The sequence below is a fragment of the Equus przewalskii genome, chromosome X (genome assembly GCF_037783145.1).
Source record: "Equus przewalskii isolate Varuska chromosome X, EquPr2, whole genome shotgun sequence".
Taxonomy (NCBI): domain Eukaryota; kingdom Metazoa; phylum Chordata; class Mammalia; order Perissodactyla; family Equidae; genus Equus; species Equus przewalskii.
Window position 1 is genome coordinate 96,078,948 of NC_091863.1, and position 21,999 is coordinate 96,100,946.

The 21,999-nt window shown below is 46.8% G+C and overlaps 1 protein-coding gene across 2 annotated transcripts in view; it reads left to right on the plus strand.

Moving 5' to 3' along the window:
- The first annotated feature begins 838 nt into the window (after positions 1 to 838).
- The window catches only part of SLC25A43 (solute carrier family 25 member 43), a 37,685-nt gene continuing 16,524 nt past the window's right edge, over positions 839 to 21,999 (plus strand). Inside the window, exons 1-3 of one of the 2 annotated variants that reach the window (XM_070606029.1) lie at positions 839 to 1,186; positions 7,269 to 7,429; positions 10,074 to 10,246. In XM_070606029.1, coding sequence (XP_070462130.1) covers positions 924 to 1,186; positions 7,269 to 7,429; positions 10,074 to 10,246 — 597 coding nt within the window. In that variant the 5' untranslated portion in view covers positions 839 to 923. Of the gene's footprint in view, positions 1,187 to 7,268; positions 7,511 to 10,073; positions 10,247 to 21,999 lie in introns of both variants that reach the window. The other variant, XM_070606028.1, reaches the window with a different exon arrangement.

Sequence of the window (21,999 nt, forward strand, 5' to 3'; positions counted from 1 at the left end):
CCAAAGTCCAAGCTCTAACCCCCACACCCACAACCTCTCCAAATCAGGGCAATAATGAGGACCCACCTCCTCAGGACTGTTTTGAGGATTAAATGAGATGATGTCTGTAAAGCCCAATACTTGACAAGGGCCTGATAGGTAACAGCTGTTTATATTATAGAAGGTTTTCCTTCTGCACTGGGAAGTCTGCAAGGCTTTTTCTTGGGCAGAAAAAACAGAGGTTGGAGAGAAGAGAACCGAGGCGGGAGGGGGAAAAGGGCGAGGTGGAAGGTGGAAAGGGAGAAAAGGGGTAAACAGGAAGCGAGGCAGAGGCAGCACTGACCGCTTGGAAACAAGAAGTCTAGCTGGGCGACAGACCCCATGGCTGAGTGGTTAAGTTCACACGCTCCGCTTCCGCCGTCCAGGGTTTCGCTGGTTTGGATCCTGGGCGCAGACATGGCACCGCTCATCAGGCCATGCTGAGGCGGTGTCCCACGTGCCACAACCAGAGGCACTCACAACTAGGATACGCAACTATGTACCGGGGGCCTTTGGGGAGAAGAAGACTGGCGACAGATGTTAGCTCAGGGCCAATCTTTAAAAAAAAAAAAAAAAAAAAAAAGGTGCCCTTGGAAAAGCAAAGCGGGAACTTAAGAAAAACCAAAAAAAGTCTAGCTGGCTAGGCCTTGAGACAACGTGGTGACTCTTTCTCAACTGCAAACAGAAACTTGCCAACTGCAGAGCAGACAGAAATCGGCGAGGCCTCGTCCCGGGACCGCCTCCTCGACCCCACCCCGGCTCCGAGGCCGCCTGGGGCGGAGCCGGCTTCCCGGCCGGCCCGCGGGGACGCCCCACGCCGGGCGGGGCCCCGCAGCCGGGAGCCCGGGAGCCCGGGAGCCCCAGGCCGAGCCACGCGGGCTCCGGGGCCGGGCGGGCGGGGTGCGATGGCGACTTGGCGGCGGGACGGCCGGCTGACGGGCGGCCAGCGGCTGCTGTGCGCCGGGCTGGCGGGGGCGCTCAGCCTCAGCGTCACCGCGCCGCTGGAGCTCGCCACCGTGCTGGCGCAGGTCAACGGAGCGCGGGGGCCGTGGGCCGCGGGGCTGCGCGCGTGGCGGGCCGAGGGGCCCCGCGCCCTGTGGAAGGGGAACGCGCTGGCGTGCCTGCGCCTCTTCCCCTGCAGCGCCGTGCAACTCGCCGCCTACCGCAAGTAAGAGCGGGCGGGCGGCCCCCGGGCGGGGGGCGGGGGGCGGGTCCGCGGGGGTTCCGACCCGCCCAGGGGCCCGCGATCGGGGCCCTGCCTGGGCCCCAGCCCTTCTCCGGATCGCGTGGGTGCCCCTCGGGGCAGTTTGGCCCAAAGGCGCGGTCCCCATGATTTTCACTTTCTCTTGGGATTCCTGCCCTGCCAGGTGCAGTTCCGTGGGGCGCAGCCCTGGCCCGGAAAGGGTCGGCCTCGAGGTTGGACGAGCAAGGAGATGGAATGGGGCAGAAGGACATTTGGGGGGAAGGAGTGAAGAGATCTCCAGAGAGATGGCTCCTAACCATTCCCACCGTCCACCAACTTGGCAAATTTTGCCTTGGCTGGTTTAGGAGAGAGACCCTTTTGAAGGTGTGGGTATGCGAGTGTGTCTGTGTGACCACAGCCCCGAGAAGAAAGTGTCTGGCAGGGGGAGAGGACCCAATCCATTGCCACAAAAAGGCCACAGATTTCTACACCCCACCCCCACACCTAAATGAAGCTTGCCTTTAGAGTCCAGGAGATGCCGCAGCTTCCCCTCCCCGAGCTGCAACCCGTCCCCCCAGCCCACTGACTCACCCCACTCTCGCCGCCCACTGACCTCAGAATTTGGGCTTTTTCCACCTTCTCTAACAACAACAGCAGCTTCTTAGGAAACGATCTAAAGATGTAAATGATGCATGAGTCTTCAAGCTTTCTCAGAGCTCAGAGATATTTGCATTTGAACTGAAAACAACACCTAAAAGAATGGAATGGTAGTGATGGAGTTTCAGGAAGAGACGTTTCTGTTTGGGGGGATGGTTCCTGTGTTCCTCATTCGGTGGGTACGGCGCCAGCTCTGGAGAATGGCCATGGCTCTGAACTAGTCAAACAGCCCAGGCTTGACCACCTACCTACTTCAGCCTTGAAGGCTAGCAAAGGAATTTGCCTTTGGCTCTGGGAGGCCACAGCTGGAAGGTTCACTTGGCAGCTGACAAACTGGATGTCATCATCCTCATTACTGAGTCCTCTAGACCAGCACTCATTTCGCCCATGCCTGAGCGTAGAGTTACCTTGTCTTCCTTTGGGGAGGGAAGGTAGTGAGATCGGGGGCATTTCTGTCGAGTCTCTCTTTTCTCCCAGCCCCCGTTGCCCTCAGCAACATCTGGCCTGCAGCCTGTAAACAGTTCTCCTTTGAGTTTTAAGGACTCACTTTCTCCTCACTCCACTGTATTCTCCACAAAGTGGTGTGGAAATCTTCCTTTGGAATGTGTACCAAGGGGAAGGAGGGAGAACTTCAAAGGCTGGTATAAGTCTTGTGGCATTTCTGCTAACCACCTAGTATATATACATCATTGGCTTTTTTGGACAGCTTTATTGAGGTATCATTGACATATAAAAATTGTATATATTTAAGGTGTACAACTTGATGTTTTGAAATGATCACCACAATCAAGCTAATTAACATATCCATCACCTCTATGTAATTGTCAATTTGTGTATGTGTGTACATCATTGGACTTTTACAACTCTTGCCTCCTGCCCTGGAAGGTCCACAGGGCAGGAAGTATTATGCCCATTTTACAGATGCAGAACTGGGCTCACACCAGCCTCACTGCTCGTCAGTGACAGAGCTGAGCTCCACCACCTGGCCTTCTGACTCCAGATCCCATACTCTGTTACGTCACACTGCCTTTCTCTCTGCATTCATTTGACGTTAATTTAGTGAGGCTTCATTAAGTACCCGCTGTGTGCATGATGCTGGGGACGGTGCAAGGATGAAAGGGGCCTGGTCCCTGTGCCCCAAGAGCTTACAGAGTAAGAGAAGAATAAGATCAGTGTGTCCGTAGCAAGTGATTGCCAGAGATAAAGTGCTATAGAAATTCACACTTTGGATGAGGCATAAGGAGGAGGATATGTGAAGACTTCACAGAGGAGAAAAACCATCTGAGTTTGGTCTTGAGAGAATGAGTAGGAGTTCACTGGGCAAAGATGGGGAGAAAGATACTGCAAGTTAACGTCACGAGCAAAGAAACAGAGGCAGGAAGGCATGCAGCATGACTGGAGCATAACGTGTGTCTACAGTGGTAATGGGAAATACAGCCAGAAAAGCAGGTTCGAATGAGATCTTGGAGGGCCGGGTTAAGGAGTTTGAACTTTACTTAGTATGCAAGGATAGCTGTGGGAGATTGGGTGGGGGAGTGCTGTGATTAAAGCAATTCGACAGCAATTATTGGTGGTGGCAGGGCAGTCCGACCAGAGAGGAGGAAGACTAGGGGTGGCAGGACCAGTTAGGAACCTGTTTCACTGGTCCATGTGGCAACTGAGGGCACCTGAAATTGGCTGGCAACAGTGGCAGCGGAGAAGAGGGGACGTGTGGGAGAGGAAGAACAGATAGTTACACAGGCTAGGTTTGCTAATAATTTTTTGCTGCAAGGTTATTTTCTTTCTGGAAACTAAGAGGCAGCATTTCAGTGAATGGCTAGACATAGAAAGCAAAGAGGTTGATTAAGCATGGAGCCATCCTTGCTACGTAAAGACGATACCTTTGGTCCATCATTATACTGATTCATCTCTAGTCTTTCCTGACCATGAATTTGCAAAACAGTTGGCTGGGGCTAATGGCACAGCCTATGATCGTGGGTTTGAACAAAGCATACACATCCAGAACGTTCAGGGAATGGAGTGGTTACATGACTTGTCCACAAACACATTGGTAGAGCTGGAGCTTGAAACCAGGTCTTCTGGCTCCTTAGTCCAGGGCTCTGCCCCCACCATCGCACAGCTGAAATGTCTGTGTATTTACGATCAAAAGAGTCCACTCAGTAGAGTTAATTAGGAGCTAGGTTCTTGTAATAAACAAATAATACCTAACACAATGGATGGCTTTCAAATGCATCAAAAGTAGGCCCTCACCCGCCTTTACCCCACGACTGCTTGCCTAGCTGTATAAACATTGGTTTGGGTGCCTGCAGCTCTGAGGTTGTTCATAACCGATGCCATTTCCTTATTGTGTAACCACTTCATGAGCTTGTGTTTGGCTGCTAACATGTTAGGTTGAAGTGTTGGCAGTTCTAATTACAAGTATCCAGGGTGTGTGTAATATCCGTGTGGCTGAAAGGAAGGGGTTAGTGCTGTTCACCATCCTATCCAGGCTCTCTAGAAAAAGCTTTTGTGCATGTGGGGGTGGGAGGAAGAGCAGAAGGGGAACAGTGCTGTCACAGCCAATCAGACAGGAGCTTAAGATGTGGGGACCAGAATGACACCATTGTTGGCCTATTAGGGTAGCCTGCCTTGACTCTGTGATTCTAAGGGGAAGGATTGGTGGTCCTTGTCTCTGTATCAGATGGTAAGAGTCTGAGAAAAAAGGATTTATTTTGGTTCTTCTTTTTAATTATGTATATCTGATAGTTAGACCCTATTTTATAGAACAATCTGATATAGGACAGGGTTCCTCTTCCTAGTTCGAGTCCTTCAGTGAACCGAGGGCCTACCTGCTGTCCTATTGGCCCTCCAGTCATTTCCTTGGCAGGACTGTGAACTCTCTTATGATCTATGTGAGTGCTAGCACAGTGTCTAGCACATTGTAGAGGTTCGATGAATGGGGAATTAATTAATTGATGCCCTGGAACTGGCAAAGTGGGATGGGGAATGAGTGAGGCGATGAGGATGAATGGTGTTTCTTTTGGCATTTCAAACTCCATTTTCTTCTAGATTGTTCCAGCTTGCTGCAGACCACCCCTCCAGTCAAGCATGTCCACCCCCTCTGTCTCCCCGGTCTCTCCTAAGGTTCCCCTCCAACTTGATTAGCTAGGGGAGCGAGGAGGAGGAACGAGGAAGTGTGCAGGCAGTGAAACTGAGGCGAATGGCCCGTTGGTGAATGCCTGCTTTAGTTACCTGCGCCTTTAAAATGTAACTGGTTAACTCAAACGACTGTTTCAGTTGGTGCAGTTAAGGTGGGTTGACAAAATGAAGTCATGGCCTGATGAGCGGTGCCATGTCCACAGCCAGAATCCGAACGGGTGAAACCCTGGGCCACCGCAGCGGAGTGCGAGAACTTAACCGGTCGGCCGCGGGGCCCGCCCCTGAAGGGGATGTTTTTAATCAATGACTGTTTACTCCGGAGCAGAGGAGCTGTTCTAGAACCCCTTAAATGCTTTCATCTGAACACCCACTTTTCTTATGTATTGCACAGAGGGCCCCAGCCTGCTGCCAAACTGAAGAAGCAGGAAACACAGCTCTTCACTGGCAGTTTGAAAGCCAAAGAACTGGGGATGTTCTCATTTTTAAAAAGATGTAATACTTCTATTTTAGCCTAGCTCTGTTCACTTTTCTTTTATTCAAACCCTTGCTATCGCTCTCCCTCTTTCCCTACCCCACTCTCTGGCAGAAAATATTATTTTTCCTTGTTTCCAAGCCCTTTTTGATTTTTCCCTCATCAGCAAGAAGGAGTAAAATTCCTGGCCAGGGAATGGGTACCGTGTAAAAGTCCCCTAATAACAACGTCTGAGGCCCTCATGATTGGGGGTGCACCGCTTCCAAAAGGAAGGGTGTCACAGAGTGGCCTTCTATTTCGCTTTGGAAAAGTCCACTCAAAGCCATTTTTTGCTAAATTGTAAAATTGCAGAGAAACGCAAAGAATAATCTAGCAAATACTCATATATCCACCATCCAGAACTGACATGAAAGATAATAATATAAAAGATACTTCGAGTATCTTTTTTTATTTTTTATTTTTATTTATTTATTTTCTTTTTGAGGAAGATTAGCCCTAAGCTAACATCTGCCAGTCCTCCTCTTTTTGCTGAGGAAGACTGGCCCTGAGCTAACATCTGTGCCCACCTTCCTCTACTTTATATGTGGGATGCCTACCACAGCATGGCTTGCCAAGGGGGGTCATGTCCGCACCTGGGATCCGAACTGGCGAACCCCGGGCCGCCGAAGCGGAACGTGCACACTTAACCGCTGCGCCACCAGGCCAGCCCCCAAGTATCTTTTTTTAATACAAGGAATAAAATATTGCAGATAAAGCTGAAGTCCTCTTCATTCTCATTCCCAGTCCCACCTATTCTCTACCTCCTGAAGGTCCATTTTACACTTTTTAGCATGTATCTGTATCTATCCATGAATAATATAAGGTATGGTTTTGTGGGTGTGTTTCTTAATTTAAATAGATGGTTATCATACACTATAGGTCACTGCAACTTTTTTCACTCAACTTTATGCTTTTATGATTTATCCATGTTAATGCATATTTCTAAGCTCTTTCATTTTAACTATAGTAACCGTTGTATGAATGTACTATAATTTATCCATTCCCCTGCCAATGAATATTTAGGTTGTTCCACTTTTTCACACTTAGAAACAATGCTATGTGTGTCTTCATATGTACGCGTGCAAGATGGAATTGCTGGGGTGAAAGCAGGCATTCTTTCGATTTTACTAGGTACTGCCAAGTGGCCGTACCAATTTATACTTCTGCCCACAGTGGTGAGAGTTCCCGTTTCCACACGTCCTCACGATCGCTTGATATTATCAGACTTTTTAATCTTTGCCAATTGCTAGGTGAGACATGGTATCGTGTTATTGTTTTTATTTTATTTCCTGACAACTAGTGGGGTGGTGCATCTTCTCCTATAATTATTAAACCAATATATTTTTAAAACTCAATTACTGGGGATGGTCAAAGTCATCATTTCAAGCAATTTCGTTTAAGTTTTAACAAAACCAAAGGAGCACATTTCAGTTCTGTATTTACCAAGTACTTCTGTTCATTTACACCCCCCAGGCAAGCCAGGCTTGACAGTTACGCAGATGAAAGGGGAAAAATGCTTAAAATGAAGAGAGAAGGGCAGATAAAAATAAGAGGGTTGAGCCTCTCTTCCGTAGAGCTAACTAGAATTATATAAATATAGTAGAAATGACTGTGTGACTCATTAATCCTAACACATGAGGATAGTAATTTTCACTTGTAAAGCCTTTCCGAATCCCGGAAAGCGTTGTGAGAAGTAGTGTGGAGCACTCTAGCACAACCCCTGGCTGATTCCCTTGGGCTTTTCCCCCTGTTTTCTCCCAGGTTTGTCGTGTTGTTCACGGATGACCTGGGCCATATTTCCCAGTGGAGCTCCATCATGGCTGGGAGTCTCGCAGGCATGGTTTCTACCATTGTGACATATCCTACAGACCTCATCAAAACCCGCTTGATTGTGCAGAACATGCTGGAACCGTCTTACAGGGGTATCCTCCATGCTTTTTCTACTGTTTATCAACAGGAAGGGTTCCTGGCCCTTTATCGAGGGGTTTCCCTTACTGTTTTAGGTAAGATGGAACTTTTCACCTTGTCCAAGAAAAGGCTGTGTTCTTTGAAATGCATGAATGTATCGTATACCTTCGTTTGTAACCAGTTAAGTCTGTTTTGCAGTCAAGGTCAAAGTCATATGGATTAAATCCATAAAGAGCCAGTTAGCTTCATTCTATTCCATAGCCGTGCGCCTCACTTCTGACCTTGGCCTGTCACATCCCAGGGAGGGGAGTAGGACAGAGAGTGGAAGTGGCTCAGCGCAAACTGATAGGAAGACAATCCCGCTCACTCCCCGTCGGACTGCGGGAAGGAGTCTCGGTGTGCATACATATGCGTTTGAGCACAACCAAGGTAGCAACCGTGTCTTCTCTGGTCTTTGTAACCTCTGCCGGAACTACACACCCCCAGGTTACCTGGGACCCCCAGTTGCCAAATCCAATAGACTTTCGCCCTTTAGCTGACCTTTGTTCCTGCATTTGATGAGCTTGATCACCCCTTCATCTGGAAACTTGGCTTCTAGGATCCCATAGTCTCCTGGCTGCCTTTCCCACCTTTCTGGCAGCTCTTTCTTATGTGACTCATCTGGTTCATCTGACACTGCCAGCCCCCTACCTATCGCTATTCCCCAGGCTCCTTTAGCTTTCTTTTCACCTTCCAGACCCTCCCTAGGTGGCCTCATCTAAGCTAGTGGCTTAAACAAGCATCATTATTCTCTGCTACTCCCAAACTCATCTCTATAAGAACAACAACTAACATTTATTGGTGCTTACTATGTGCCAGGCACTGTGCTAAATGCTTAGCATACAGTTTCTCATTTAAGCCTCATTTTACAAGATGAGGAAATAGATGCTTCGGGAAGCTAAGTGACTTGCCCAAGTTCACATAGATAGAAAGTGAAAGAGCCTAGCAATGTAACCCCAGAGCCCTCTCTCTCTTAACCACTGACTGCCACCAATTCCCAGCGGCATAACGAATACCTGCTATTGGACGCTTCACCTCTTGCTCCCTTGACGCATCAAACTCAAGACTAAACCTGATGTCCTCATTAGTGTCACATCTGCTCTCCTCCTGCGTTCCCTAATGAATGAGACTGCCTTCCTTTCACCCAGTGGCCCAAGCCAGAAGAAACCTAGACTCCCTTCACCGCCTCCTCTCACGCCACTTCCACTTCAGTCACCAAGTGCTGTCAATTTGACCTCAACTCTCAAGTCTTTCCCCCTTCTCCAGCCCCACCTCCTCTGTCCTAGATCCTGTTCTCATCATCTTTCCCACAGACACTTACCAGAGGCTCCTGCCTGGTCCCAGTCTTGGGTCACTCCTGTTCCAGTCCACCCTGTGTACTGTTGCCAGGATGTGGTGATCTTTCTAAACGCAGGTTGATCATTTCACCACCCTCATTCCACTGCCCTCCTTAACAGCCTTCACTGACTCCTGAGCTACAGGGAAAAGCCCCACTTCCTAATGGCGTACCAGATCCTTCAGACCTGGCCCCAGCCCGTCGTACTTCATCTCCTGCCACTCCTCCGCCTGTACTCATGCTCCATCCATACAGAAATCCTTGCATTTCCTGGAAATACCACTCCCTTTGTACATACTGTTCCCTCTGCCTGTCCACTCTCTCAATGTCTGATGAACTCCTACTCATCCCTCAAGACCCAGTTGAAAAGATTTCTATGAAGTCCTTCCTGATTCCCCCAGGCAAAATTAATCTCTCTGATCCTTGTGCACCTAAAGCACTTTGGATAGCCCCCCATGATAGCACATATCAGCTGTCTCCTCCATTAGATAGTGAGCATCTCCAGGAATTAGTCTACTCCTCTTTGTAGTCCTGGCACCTGACATAGGGCCCAGCACATAGCATGAGCTCCATAAGCATTTTCTGAGTGAAGGTAAATGAGAGGTTGGTGCATCATTTTTAAATAAATATTATTTATTATTATTATGTAAATACTATATAAAAATTTATTTAAAATAAACATTATTATAAATATTATAATAAAACTGTTTTTTTAAATGTTATATTTTTCTAAAGATGAGGGATCCCACTTGTGTTATCCCCCCCTTTTTTTTTGGTGAGGAAGATTGGCCCTGAGCTAACATCCATTGCCAATCTTCCTCTTTTTGCTTGAGGAAGATTGTCCTTGAGCTAACATCTGTGCCAATCTTCCTCTCTTTTGTATGTGGGATGCTACCACAGCATGGCTTGATGAGCAGTAGGTAGGTCTGTGCCTGGGATCTGAACCTGTGAACCTCAGGCGGTTGAAGCAGAGCACACAAACTTAACCACTACACCCTGGGCTGGCCCATGTTTATGGTTCTTTTTGAAGTAAAATTTACATACAGTAAAGTGCATAAAGCTTTAGGGAACCATTTGATGCATTTTGTCAAATGACACAACCCCTATCAAAGTCTAGCACATTATCATCGCCTGAGAAAGTTCTTTCCCGCTGCTTCGGTTGGAGTTAGTTTTACAAGCCCAGAGCCGGCCCTGTTTACTTTCCTGGGTTCCCCATGGGCATTGATGTTCTCAAGCCCGTGTTTCCTGAGACAGCAGCATCCTTTCCCGGTCTTGTTTTGCAGGCGCTCTCCCGTTCTCTGCTGGCTCCCTGCTAGTGTACATGAACCTGGAGAAAATCTGGAACGGACCCCGAGATCGGTTCTCTCTCCTCCAGAACTTTGCCAATGTCTGCCTGGCTGCTGCCGTGACCCAAACCCTCTCCTTTCCCTTCGACACGGTGAAGAGAAAGATGCAGGTGAGGAGTTATGTTGGGGGGGGGGGCGGATCGGGTTGGGGGGATGATGCTTGAAGTGTTTGTGGGCAGGTAACAACAGCAAAGAACACCCACCCTGAGTGACGCCGGGTTTCCAGGGAGCTCGTGACTGCTCACACAAATACTACACAAACCCCCGCTCCACGGCATTTCTGCTGCTGACCTCCAGGCTATGGGCTCAAGCCCAAACCACCTCCCATTCCCATACTCCGCTTTTTTAGGTCATTTATGAAGCTTCCACATGAGGCCCAGCTTTCTTTCCTCTCTTCCTCATAGCTGCCACCGCCTGGTACATCAGTGCAGCCTCTTAACGCCTGCTCTCCCTGCAGCTTCTGCAGCGAGGACACGGCACTTTTTTGCCTTCATAGCCGCTCCTTACCTCAGCGAAACAGGCTGGAAAGAACCCAAATAAGCTGGGAACTATCAACAACAATGGTCCAGTAGTGCCTGACTCCCTTGCTGAGGAAATAACTGCATTTGAAATGGGTCGGTGTCTCAGTCGGATTGGCCCTGCATTTTCCTAATTGTCACCTGGGAAAACTCACATTTTCTTTATAGACCATAGAGGCAAAAGCCTGCTATCAGAGGTCCCAAAGTGAGTAATTGGCTTAACCTAGAATCAGCCAATTTTGATCAAAATAAAGTCAGAGTGGTCCAAGTAAGGTTGGGGGTGACAGGCAGGTCTGCACAGTGGGGGCGGGCTCCGAATCACCTAGGGCTGAGGCTTCGCATCCCCCGAGTCCTGCTCCCTGTCCGCTGGCCTCCCTGAAAACTCCACAGCCAGAGGCACGCCTGCCTCCTGGCCTCCGCTGGGCAAATCTTAGTGTATACAACTGATATATTCCTGACGAGCTGCTTGGATATTATCTTGGGGTCGGTTGAATCCAATTTTCAATGATCAGTCCCAGCTGAGTTTGTTTTTCTGCGCGTCTCTAACTTGTCCCTCTGCTGCTCAGTCGCCCCCGGGTTTCTCTCTGTGGCTTTCTTGGCTGGGCTGGGCCTCACTTACCTCAGCACTAAAAATCAGGAAAGTACAGTCTGGCCCTCTGTAACTGGGGGTTCGACAGCCTGGTTTCTGCATCCGCAGATTCAACCAACGGCAGATGGAAAGGCCTACCATAATTGTATATGTCCTGAACTTGTACAAACTCTTTTTTCTTGTCGTGATTCCGGAAACAATACAGTATAACAGCTATATAGCATTTACATAGTATTCGGTATTATAAGTAATCTACAGATGATTTAAATTATACGGGAGGATGTGCATAGGTTATATGCAAATACTATGCCGTTTCATTGATAGAATAAATAACTTGAGTGTCTGTGGATTTTCCTTTCCTCTGGAACCCGTCCCCCATGGATACTGAGGGACGACTGTACTTATCTCAACCTGTGAAGAAAAGCTGCCTTCAGAGCAATAGACATCAGGATTACACCCGATTCTCCTGCTCTAATCCATCAGACTTTTCATCTGTCTAGGTTGTGTTCTTTCCTGTCCTTCAGCCAAACAAACAAGTAATTGTCACATTGTTGTAATTGTAATTTACATGCAGGTTTAGAACCTACTTAGTGCATGCTAATTTATAAAAACCATTATTCCTAATTTTGAAAAGTAATGCATATACACTTAAAAATGGTTAAAAAGGGGGGCCGGCCTGGTGGCCAAGTGGTTAAGTTTGCGCGCTCTGCTTTGGCGGCCCAGGGTTTCGCCCGTTTGGATCCTGGGCGTGGACATGGCACCACTCATCAGGGCACGCTGAGGCGGCGTCCCACATGCCACAACTAGAAGGACCCACAACTAAAATATACAACTATGTACTGGGGGGATTTGGGGAGAAAAAGGAAAAAAAAGAGAGAAGATTGGCAACAGTTGTTAGCTCAAGTGCCAATCTTAAAAAAAAAATGGTTAAAGTGGTCAATTTTATGTTATGTATGTTTTACCAAAGTAAAAAAAGTAATGCAACATAGATTATAGAAAATTTGGGAAATACAGAAAAGTACAAAAAAAATGACCTATAAACCCAATACCTATGCACTATAGTGATTAAAAGTTTTTCTTCTGTGTATGTTCGTATGTGTATGCATGTATGTATATGTGTGTGCATAAATACAAATATATATAACACATATATGCAGAAGGTTATTTTTTACAAAATTGTGTTCCTGTTGTATATAAAAGTTAGTGTCAGGGTGGCCCGGTGGCACAGCAGTTAAGTTTGCACATTCCACTTCTGCGGCCTGGGGTTCGCCAGTTCGGATCCCGGGTGCAGATATGGCACTGCTTGGCAAGCCATGCTGTGGTAGGCGTCCCGCATATAAAGTAGAGGAAGATGGGCACGGATGTTAGCTCAGGGCCAGTCTTCCTCAGCAAAAAAAAAAAAGGAGGCTTGGCAACAGATGTTAGCTCAGGGCTAATCTTCCTCAAAAATAAAAAAATAAAAGTTAGTATCCTGCTTTTTTCACTTACTATATAATGGATATTGCCCCAGGCCATCAAGTATTGAGGACATCTTTTTGTTGTTCCTGGAGAAGTGTCTCCCTGAGCTAACATCTGCTGCCAATCTTCCTCTCTTTTTTTCTCCTTCCCAAAGCCCCAGTACATAGCTGTATATTCTAGTTGTAGGTCCTTCTAGTTCTTCTATGTGAACCACCACCACAGGATGGCAACTGACAGAGGAGTGGCGTGGTTTCGCACCTAGGAACCAAACCTGGGCCGCTGAAGTGGTGAGAGCACCAAACTTTAATCCCTGGGCCATCAGGGCTGGCTCAAGAAAATTTTTTAAATTATCACATAATATTCTACCATATGGATGTGCCATAAATATTTTTTTAAAAACAACAAAGATTTATTCTCTGAAAGTTCTAGAGGCTAGAGGTTTAATCTCAAGGTGTCGGCAGGGCTGTGCCCCTTTTGAAGGCTCTTGGGGATGCCCCTTCCTTGTCTCTTCCGCTTCTAGCAGCCCTCCTCGTTCCTTGGTTTGTGTAAGCATCACTTCAGTCTCTGCCTCCATCGTGCCATAAATAACAATTGCTCCGTTTTTGAATATTTAGGCTGTTTCTAATTCTTCGGTAATGATAACATTGCAGTGAAGACTCTCGTATTTTTTCACATCTGTGATGACACCCTTCAGCTGTATTCCAAGAAATCAACTTAGAAGCCACAAGATAAAAATAGTTCTAAGGCTCTTAGTGAAGTTGGCACCCTGGAAAGGTGGTAAGCTTACACTTGTGCCAGCCGTGAGAGTGGTTCATCTCGTCAGTCTCATCAACAGCAGTTACTATCGCTTAGCTGACAAATGCTACCATATTTCTTTCATTTGAATTTCGTTGATTGTAAGCAAATTGCACATTTCTCATATATCAATTGGCCCTCTGTTTCCTTGTAAATTTTCTATTTATGCCCACTGCCTATTTTTCTATGGTGTTCAGCTTTTTCTACTGATTGGTAAGAAGTCTTTATATGTTAAAGGTATTACCCCTCTGTCGGACACTGCATATATTTTTCCCAGTTTGACACTTGCCTTCTAATGCTGTTTATGTGTTGTTATTTTTGTTGTACATATTTTTTAAATTTTCTGCAATTATACCTATTACTATTTTTTTGTTTCTAACTTTTTCTGGAGTAAAAGGCCTGCCCCATCCGACAATCCTATGACTATTCACTTAGATAGTTCTTTAAATACTTTTTTGTTATAATTTTTACACTTAACACTTGCATATATTTAGAATTTACCTGGGGTATGATGTGAGGTGATCATCTCACTTTTTTAAAACACTAGTTTACCAATTGTTTAAGCATTAATGTTGGAGTCCTCTTTCTTTTCCCCACTGCTTTGTGATGCAACTCTTACCACCTCCTAGATGTTTACATGTTCTAGGGTCTATCTTGGGGCTGTGTATTCTGTTCTGTTATCTGTCCATCTGTTCTTGTGCTGATACCACACTATTTCAATCCCTAGGGCTTAATGATTGCTTTTCATATGTGGCAAGGCATCTTCCTCATTCCTCTTCTTTTCAACATTTCCTTGATTATTCTCAGTCATTTGTTCTTCCTGATGAACTTGAGAATTACCTTGTGATTAGGATTAGAATTAGGTATATAATTATGTTAAACCTATAAACTCGGGCTAATCTATGTAAAATATTCTGTCTTTCGTTCAGGAATGCAGTATATCTCACCCTTACTTTCAGTAGCCTTCTTGAAGAAGAACCGTATGAAATTGCCGGTATTCTATATATGTCCTTTTGACATACTCAAACGGCAACTTCATATGGTTCAACCCTTAGAAAAGTTGATTTCTTTCTTTGTATGGTGATTATGCTCTTTCTTAAAAATATGGCTTTAAAAAAAAGTCAAGGAGAGGTTGAGTGGGAAGGAGGTACGATATACTATAAGCTTTTTATTCACTTTTTGAAATCCGCACCCTAAGAGTTCCCCTTACTGTCAGGAGTGAGAATAGGCTCTCACTGATCCTCTCTTGATCCTCAGATGATGGATGAAACAAAGGCTCCTTAGATCACTGGCTTCCATGCTTCGAGGCTCACTTTTTGAAACAGAGCTAGAGGCATCTCTCCAGCACTTTCTGGCACCTTCTATAACTTAGTGTTCCTTATACATAGTTCAGGGTTTGGTGAGCTCAGCTTCCTCCCCATAGTGGGCCTGCCCAAAACCAGGGCCTTGAGCCTGGGGGTAGGGGTAGCCAGTGACAAAGCGTAAGATTCTGGGACCAATTCTGATGTGTGGCTTTCACCATGCAATTGGGTTTCACACCAAGCAATTCTTCAACACCAGCTGAGTGTCCTACAATTCAACTCAATTCTAACACTACCTACTGGGAGATAGCATCAGATCCCACGGGTTAAGGGCTCAGTCCCACAAGACTGCCCCCCACTTCAGATGCCAATCAAAAAGTCCAGGTTGTGGGGCCAACCCAGTGGTGTAGTGGTTAAGCTCGTGTGCTGCACTTCAGCTGCCCAGGGTTTGTGGGTTCAGATCCTGGGCATGGACCTACACACCGGTCATCATTTGGCAGCATCCCATATACAAAATAGAGGAAGATTGGCACGGATGTTAGCTCAGGGACAATCTTCCTCACCAAAAAAAAAATGTCTAGGTTGTTACCTGTGCTTCTGACCAACTGGCTATAAATCAAAGGTTCCCACAACCCCCTCCTCAGGTTCGACTAATTTGCTAGAGCAGCTCATGGAACTCAGGAAATTAGTTTACTCACTAGATTACCATTTTATTACAAAGAGTCTTACTACAAAGGATATTAAAGGATATGAATCAACAGCCAGGTGAAGAGATACATAGGGCAAAGTCCCAAACAAAGGAGCTTCTGCCCCATGGAGTTTGGGACCCAGGATTGTGGTACACGGATGCGTTCTGGTTCACCAACCTGGAAGCTGTTTGAACCTTGTGCAAAATTTTGGGTCTTTATAGAAGGTAGGACTGAAAGTTCCAACCCTCCAAAGGCATGGTTGGTTCCCCTGGCAACCAGCTCCACCCTTAAGTGCTTTCCAAAGGTCATCGTATTAATGTAAACTCGGGTGTGATTGGCAAGGGTTTGTTATGAATATCAAGACAGCTTTATCACTCTTATCACTTAGGAAATTCTAAGTGTTTTCCTTGCCAGAAATGGGGGCAAAGACCAAATATATATTTCTTATTATAAATCACAAAGGGTTTCAGATGAAATTCAATGACATCTAACTGTGAGAGTGGGGGTTTTAGTCCTTTCCATAAACTTTTAGCTTTCCTTTCTCCACTTGAGAGCTAGCACAATGACCTCCTCTGGGGGAATCTATCCATCACAGCCTTCTGCTCTAGAATATATACTTATCACAACATTCTACTATAAACCGGGGTCGGATACACTAGAAGTAGATATTTGGGGGTAAACTTGATAATCTCCCTTGTCTGGAAAGCTTCTGGATAATGCATACACAGAGCTTCAACAAGAAGCTTTAAAATGAATTCAAAGTCATGACGGTTGTAAAAACAAAATCCAAAGAGGTAATTGTGTGGGTTTCATAAAATGTGATCAGCGTCCAGTTATGAATAACATCATAAATGTCATCCAAAGATATAGGAAGTAAATTCTTAGAGTTTCCGTCAAAGTATTATTTTACAGGGGTTAATAAACATAGTAACACCTTGTCCATCCTACTTAAAAAAAAATTATCCCCCAACAGAGAACCACAGACTGCTTTTAAATGCAAGCATGCATTGCTTTCTTTGGCCATTAGATGTCGCTGCGGTAAATGGAGGGTATCTGAGCTCTAGCTGAGGGTATCAGAGCCTTGCAGCTAGTGATCTCTGTCTGGTTAACGACCTACTAATCCATACTCAAAATACGTCTTCAGTTTGGAGGACAAGGAGCCTAGAAACAATAGGCTAACCTAAATTCTGTTGTAGTTGTTGCTTTTTCCTACAAAGCACACAATCCAAATTCTCCAAGGAGAGTCCTAATAGTCTCCTCCCCTGGGAGCAGACGAGGTTCACCAGCAGAATTTGCAATGAGGGAGCCTTGCAGGGCAGCCAGGCTGCTCTGACCTGGACACACTTAATGGTACTATTTGCATTCCCTTGGCTTTCCTTTGGGGCATTGCATGTCAGGAAGCAAATCAACGTCGGGTATCTGTTAGATAACCAGCTGGACAGGGAGTTTTCTCAACGCCCACACTGGCTGGCCACTTTGAATGTCTTGTTCTCCTAATATGCTTTTATCCAGACACACACACACACAATCTGCCCATTTAATGCCACATCAGGTTGGAACTCTCTTGAACGCTAATGATAATAACCAGAAGTCTTGTTTAACCAGCTGAGCCCTTCCTTCACCGTGCTTACACTCATTTTATTCCTTTCTCTCTTTCTTGCCCTGGCTCCTGGCTGGCATGCTAGAGAATGGAGAGGTAAATAAATTATGCATGTGCATGTTTTGATGGAAAGGTTTCTGGTGGGAAGGGGGATGGGTCAGCTCTCTGCACAAAGGGCATGAGGTGCCCCCCACCTGGTGCACTTTCACGGACACCAAGACTACCCTGCCTGAAATCCCCAGTGCCCCACTTCAGTGAGTTTTTAGCTCAAGCTCTTCCAGGCACGGCCTGGCCTTTTCACCTTTGTATCCATCTCCCACACCTGTTCCAGAGCCTGGGCCCGAAGAAGCTGGCAGCACTGAGTGTATTGAGAGAACAAGTAGGAAAGGTAAAATATTGATGGAGATTAATTTGTCTGATTCATCTGTGGGCCCCTAAAAAGGACCAGGGACTCCTGAGCAAATGGGTCTCTGGACAGGTGCATGTGGAAGAGAGAGGGAAATAAGCTGCCCTGGAAATCCAGGGAGCAGCTGAGAACGTGGGAGCCTTGGAACCTAGTGGGCCTTCTGAGAGGATGAGGAGAGAGGCACCAGGCGCAAGCTTGGTCCCCCCACAACTCTACCTGACACCCTCCTCTGTTGCCCATATTACGTATCTCCATTTCATCAAATATAAAACCAAGTGCCAGCCTGTTGCTTTATACCCCAGGGGACTTTGACCCCATCAAGGCTCACAAGGCAAGCAGGATCAGGCCAGGTCAGCATTGGAACTGAAAGCACAGAAGATGAAGGACAAAGGTGTATCCAGGTGGCACAGCTGACTGAGCAGAATACACACGGTTAGTCCGTGAGGGAAGAGGGGCCCCAGCCTGTTCAAACAGAGATGCTGAACACCTCCGGCTGCCTTTGCTGAACTGGACACTGTTGCTTCATGCCCTCCCTCCCAGAGCCCCCCTCCGCTCTCGAGGTTTCTCCTGCTCAAATCCACATCTTCAGCCCTGACCCACATTTCCCGAGCCCTGGTCCCAGACTTCTCATTGCCTGCTAGACATTACCATTTGGCTATCACCTCTCCACTGTCACCTCTGACTTAATATATATCAAACTGAATTCTCTTTCCCCTGAAACTTTCATCCCTGAGCCCTCCATTTCAATATCATCCGTCTCGCAGGTACTCAGGCTGGAAATCCAGAAGTTGGCTTTGACTCTTCCTCTTCCCCCAGTCAACCTTGAGCCCATTTGGTTCTTCATTCCTAAGGACCCTACATTCATCTTTTTGTCATTGTCCCTGCCCTAATCTGGGACCTTATCAGCTCAGACCTAGGCTACTATAGCAATAATCCTCTAAGTAGTCTCCAGGATTCACTCTAAAAATGATCATCAGCATTGAGCACTGATGTACCAGGCGCTGTGCTAAGGGCTTTGTGCTCGTTATCTCATGTGATCCTTACAACAGCCCTACAAGGTAGGTACCGTTCTCATCAAGCCCATTTTACAGATGAGAAAAACAAGGCACTGAAAGATTCTGTAGCTTGCCCAAGACCTGAGCTGAGATTTAAAATTTGGTAGCTTATCTCCAGGGTCAATATTCATTTCGGTTCCCTTCAGCCAGGCCCATGGGCTTCTGCCAGATTAATTTTCTTAAAGTCTGCCTGTGTGTGTCCTTTATTGCCCTTAGAGAATAAAGGCTGAGCCCCTTGGCCTGGCATGCTGCCCTTCCCGACTTTGCCGCTCTTGTTGCACAGGGACCCTGTGTATCAGGAGTTGCAAACTCAAATGCCAGCAGGAACTTGGAAGTAACACAAAAAAGAGAAAGTAGGGAAACCCAGATAACATACACTCATCCCCTAAAGCAAAAGCTTTCAAATGCATTCTGAGCCATCATGGCTTTCAAAAGCATTCTGGAGAACTAACAGCACTGTGCTTACAAAATGTGATCAGCATCTCAATAGGAATAGCAGAAAGGAATAAAGTGAGCCAGTGGAGGCTGTGGCAAGTTCATCCTCTGCGAAGGATGGGTACTATTTAGAAACGTGGGCCCAGCTTTCAAGGGAGCCTAAAATCCAGATTTTATGTAAAATCTCCCAATTTTTCAAAGTCGGCAAATAAAAATTGTTAAATCCTGCCTGGACTGAACAAAACACGCCTGTTTTTTCACCTCTGCTCTATTCAAGCCTCCAAATCAATCAAAATGATCTTCTCAGTCCCCCGCCCCCATTCCCCTAAAGAGTAAGGTATTTCCCATTCCAGTCACCTCCGGCCTGGAGCGTCTATCTCCATCTCCTTAAAGGCTCAACTGAGATTTGCCTCAGTGGTGGCTGTCTCTTCTGACCTACAATAGCACATATCTGCTGCTTTTGTTTGATAAATAGGTTGGCTTTTCCCAACCCTAAAACACCTAACGCATCTTGGTGGATGAAGGCGGGTGTTTCACCTTTGTAGAACCACAGTGGGGGTGTTCCAGACCCCTTCGGAGTTGATTCTGCGCAGGAGAATCCATATTAACTAACATGTTCTCTGTCAATAATTGCAGATGCGATGTTTTCACTGTCACCCCCACCCCGCCTCCAAGGGCATAGTTATTTTGTTCCAAGAGCTTTGTGGGTGAATAACCCCTTTTAAATGGTGCTGTTAGCCTATGTGTGCCGGCTGATCCAGCCAGTTTATTTTCCATTGCATTTCTCTCCCTGCCCCACCTTCTCCCATCTCTGTACCGTTGCTCTGCATCTCCACCCTGTCAAAGCCACCTCCTGAAGTCTTCTCCCGCCTCCTCAAGCAGGAGTCTTCCTGTTCTCAAGGTCCTTGGCTCACTCTCGCTGTAGCTCTCTTATGCCCGTGTCACATGCTTCCTTGTGTTATAATCTTCTGTGTCCATTATTTCCTCTAGCCTGCGAGCTCTCTGCCTTTGGGATGCATGTACTACACATTCGTACATCCCCACAGCGTGTAGCCTCGTGTAGCAGGCACGTGATACTTGTTAAGAAATGAATGAAGTTCAGGCCCACCTTATGAGATCTCACTGTGAGTACAGAATTGAACCTTAACTGCCAGTGGGTGAGCTCCAAGTCTGTGCTTGTCCTTACCCATGCTGAAGGGAAGAAGAGCCTGCCCTAAGGAAACCTCTGTGCGCCCCCTATCTACAGAGGCCTCTAATCCTCGATCCGATAATGCACTATCTTCCATCTCCTACCTTAGCAGTTGGGTTCTGGGTATCTCGGTGCAAATGGCTGTCACCATTTCAAGATAAGCAAATATGCTGAAAGGCAGAGTCTAACGGCCTTGACACGGTTTTGGTGTGCACCCCCGCTTCATTGCAACCTCTCACCACTTTGTATGGTGCCTGGAAGTGCTTGACAAATCAGAGTGTCATAGAATTTGTATTTGTTAGATTGTTGAATTCCGTAAATGTGACTGATGTAAATAAACGGGTCTAAATCTGTGCTCTCCTTTGGTGGGGAGGCTTTTGTCAGGGGTCAGGGTGGGGACAAAATATGTCAGGAGGAGGTAACGAAAGGAAAGCCTTCCCAGGAATTAAGAAATTGTAATAATATAATAATAGTTACCATTTATTGGTCATTTAACATGGACAAGGTCGTTTATTTTCCCATTTCATCCTTTTTATCGACCCTAGGAAACAAGCACTGTTATTATTCCTATTTTCTAGAGGAGTAAATGAGGCACAGAGAGGGTAAGTAACTTGCCCAGCAGTCGCATGGCTAGCCAGTGCTGGGGCTGTGACTGACCCCAGGTCTCACCTTCTTCAGGCCCATGCTTTATCCTCCGCGAGTACAGGGGCTTGCTCCCAGATGCTAGGTAATGGTTAATTTGTTTTGTCAGTTCCCTTGCCCCCCGTGTGGGAGTAGAGGTTGAGGGAGAGGGAGACGTAACCTTGGGAATTGGGAGCTCACAGTCTCAGAGCAAGAGCAGTCGACAAAACAATAGTGTGCAAGCTGAGAAACAGACAGGCAAAGCCCTGGCTTTGGCCAGGGGAAAGAAATCTTTGGAAAGCCAGGCTGTCCGGGGGCTCGCTTTAGTCCCTGGCATCCTAGCAATGGAAGACTTGAAGCCAGCCGATTGGAATGAGGAGCATAGATCACTGGGCAGCCACAGACCTTTGGCCGGCCATCAGCTGACCACAGCCTGGCCACTGCTGCTCAGAGGCATTGGGAAGAAAGCCCCACTGGCTCTCTGGGCCCCAGGAGAGCAGGCACAAAGCCCCAGGAGGCGAAAGTAAGTTGTCATCACCACACCGGCTAGGAACTGCAAACAGAGTTCCGGTTTCCTGCCTAGTTCAACATTTCTTGGATGACATAGTGGCGACTCTCGGTAGGAACAGAGCTCTGTTTTCCCACAGAGCCAGCTTACCTGTCCTGAAGTCCAAACACTGCTGAGTTCTAAGCTCTCAGGGTAGCGGGAGAAGACGGGAACGTTACCTTTAGTTTGTTGCATTGTCAACTCGCTGCTTTCTGTCGTCTTACTTTGGGGTCTGGCCCCCTTGGGGACTAACTTCTTCTGCCTAAGTCAGTAGCATTGCCTTGGCAGTCTGAGGAAAAAGGACGCCTTTGGATCCAGGTAGATGTCTGGACATCCCTTAGGTGAGGGGGCTTTGTCTGAGCATCGTTGTTGAGGTGTAGGAACAGAAAACTCTCCCCTTTGTTTTTTCAAAGCTATAGAGTGCCCTGAATTCTTTAGGGATGGCAGTTGTTGATCATGGAAACAAGACGTCCTGTCCCTGGAGGGCAGGCAAGGAGGGAGTAGGGAGGAGCCTTCCTAATTCCACTCATTGTAAAATCGCTCTGCCCTTCTCTCCTGGCCTGAGCCGGCTTACTCCTTTGCAGAGATAAGTCTGGGAATCAAAATGGCCACCCTGTGCTAAGCAGGCTTCTTTGAGCTCCAGCTAAACAGTAACAGGAG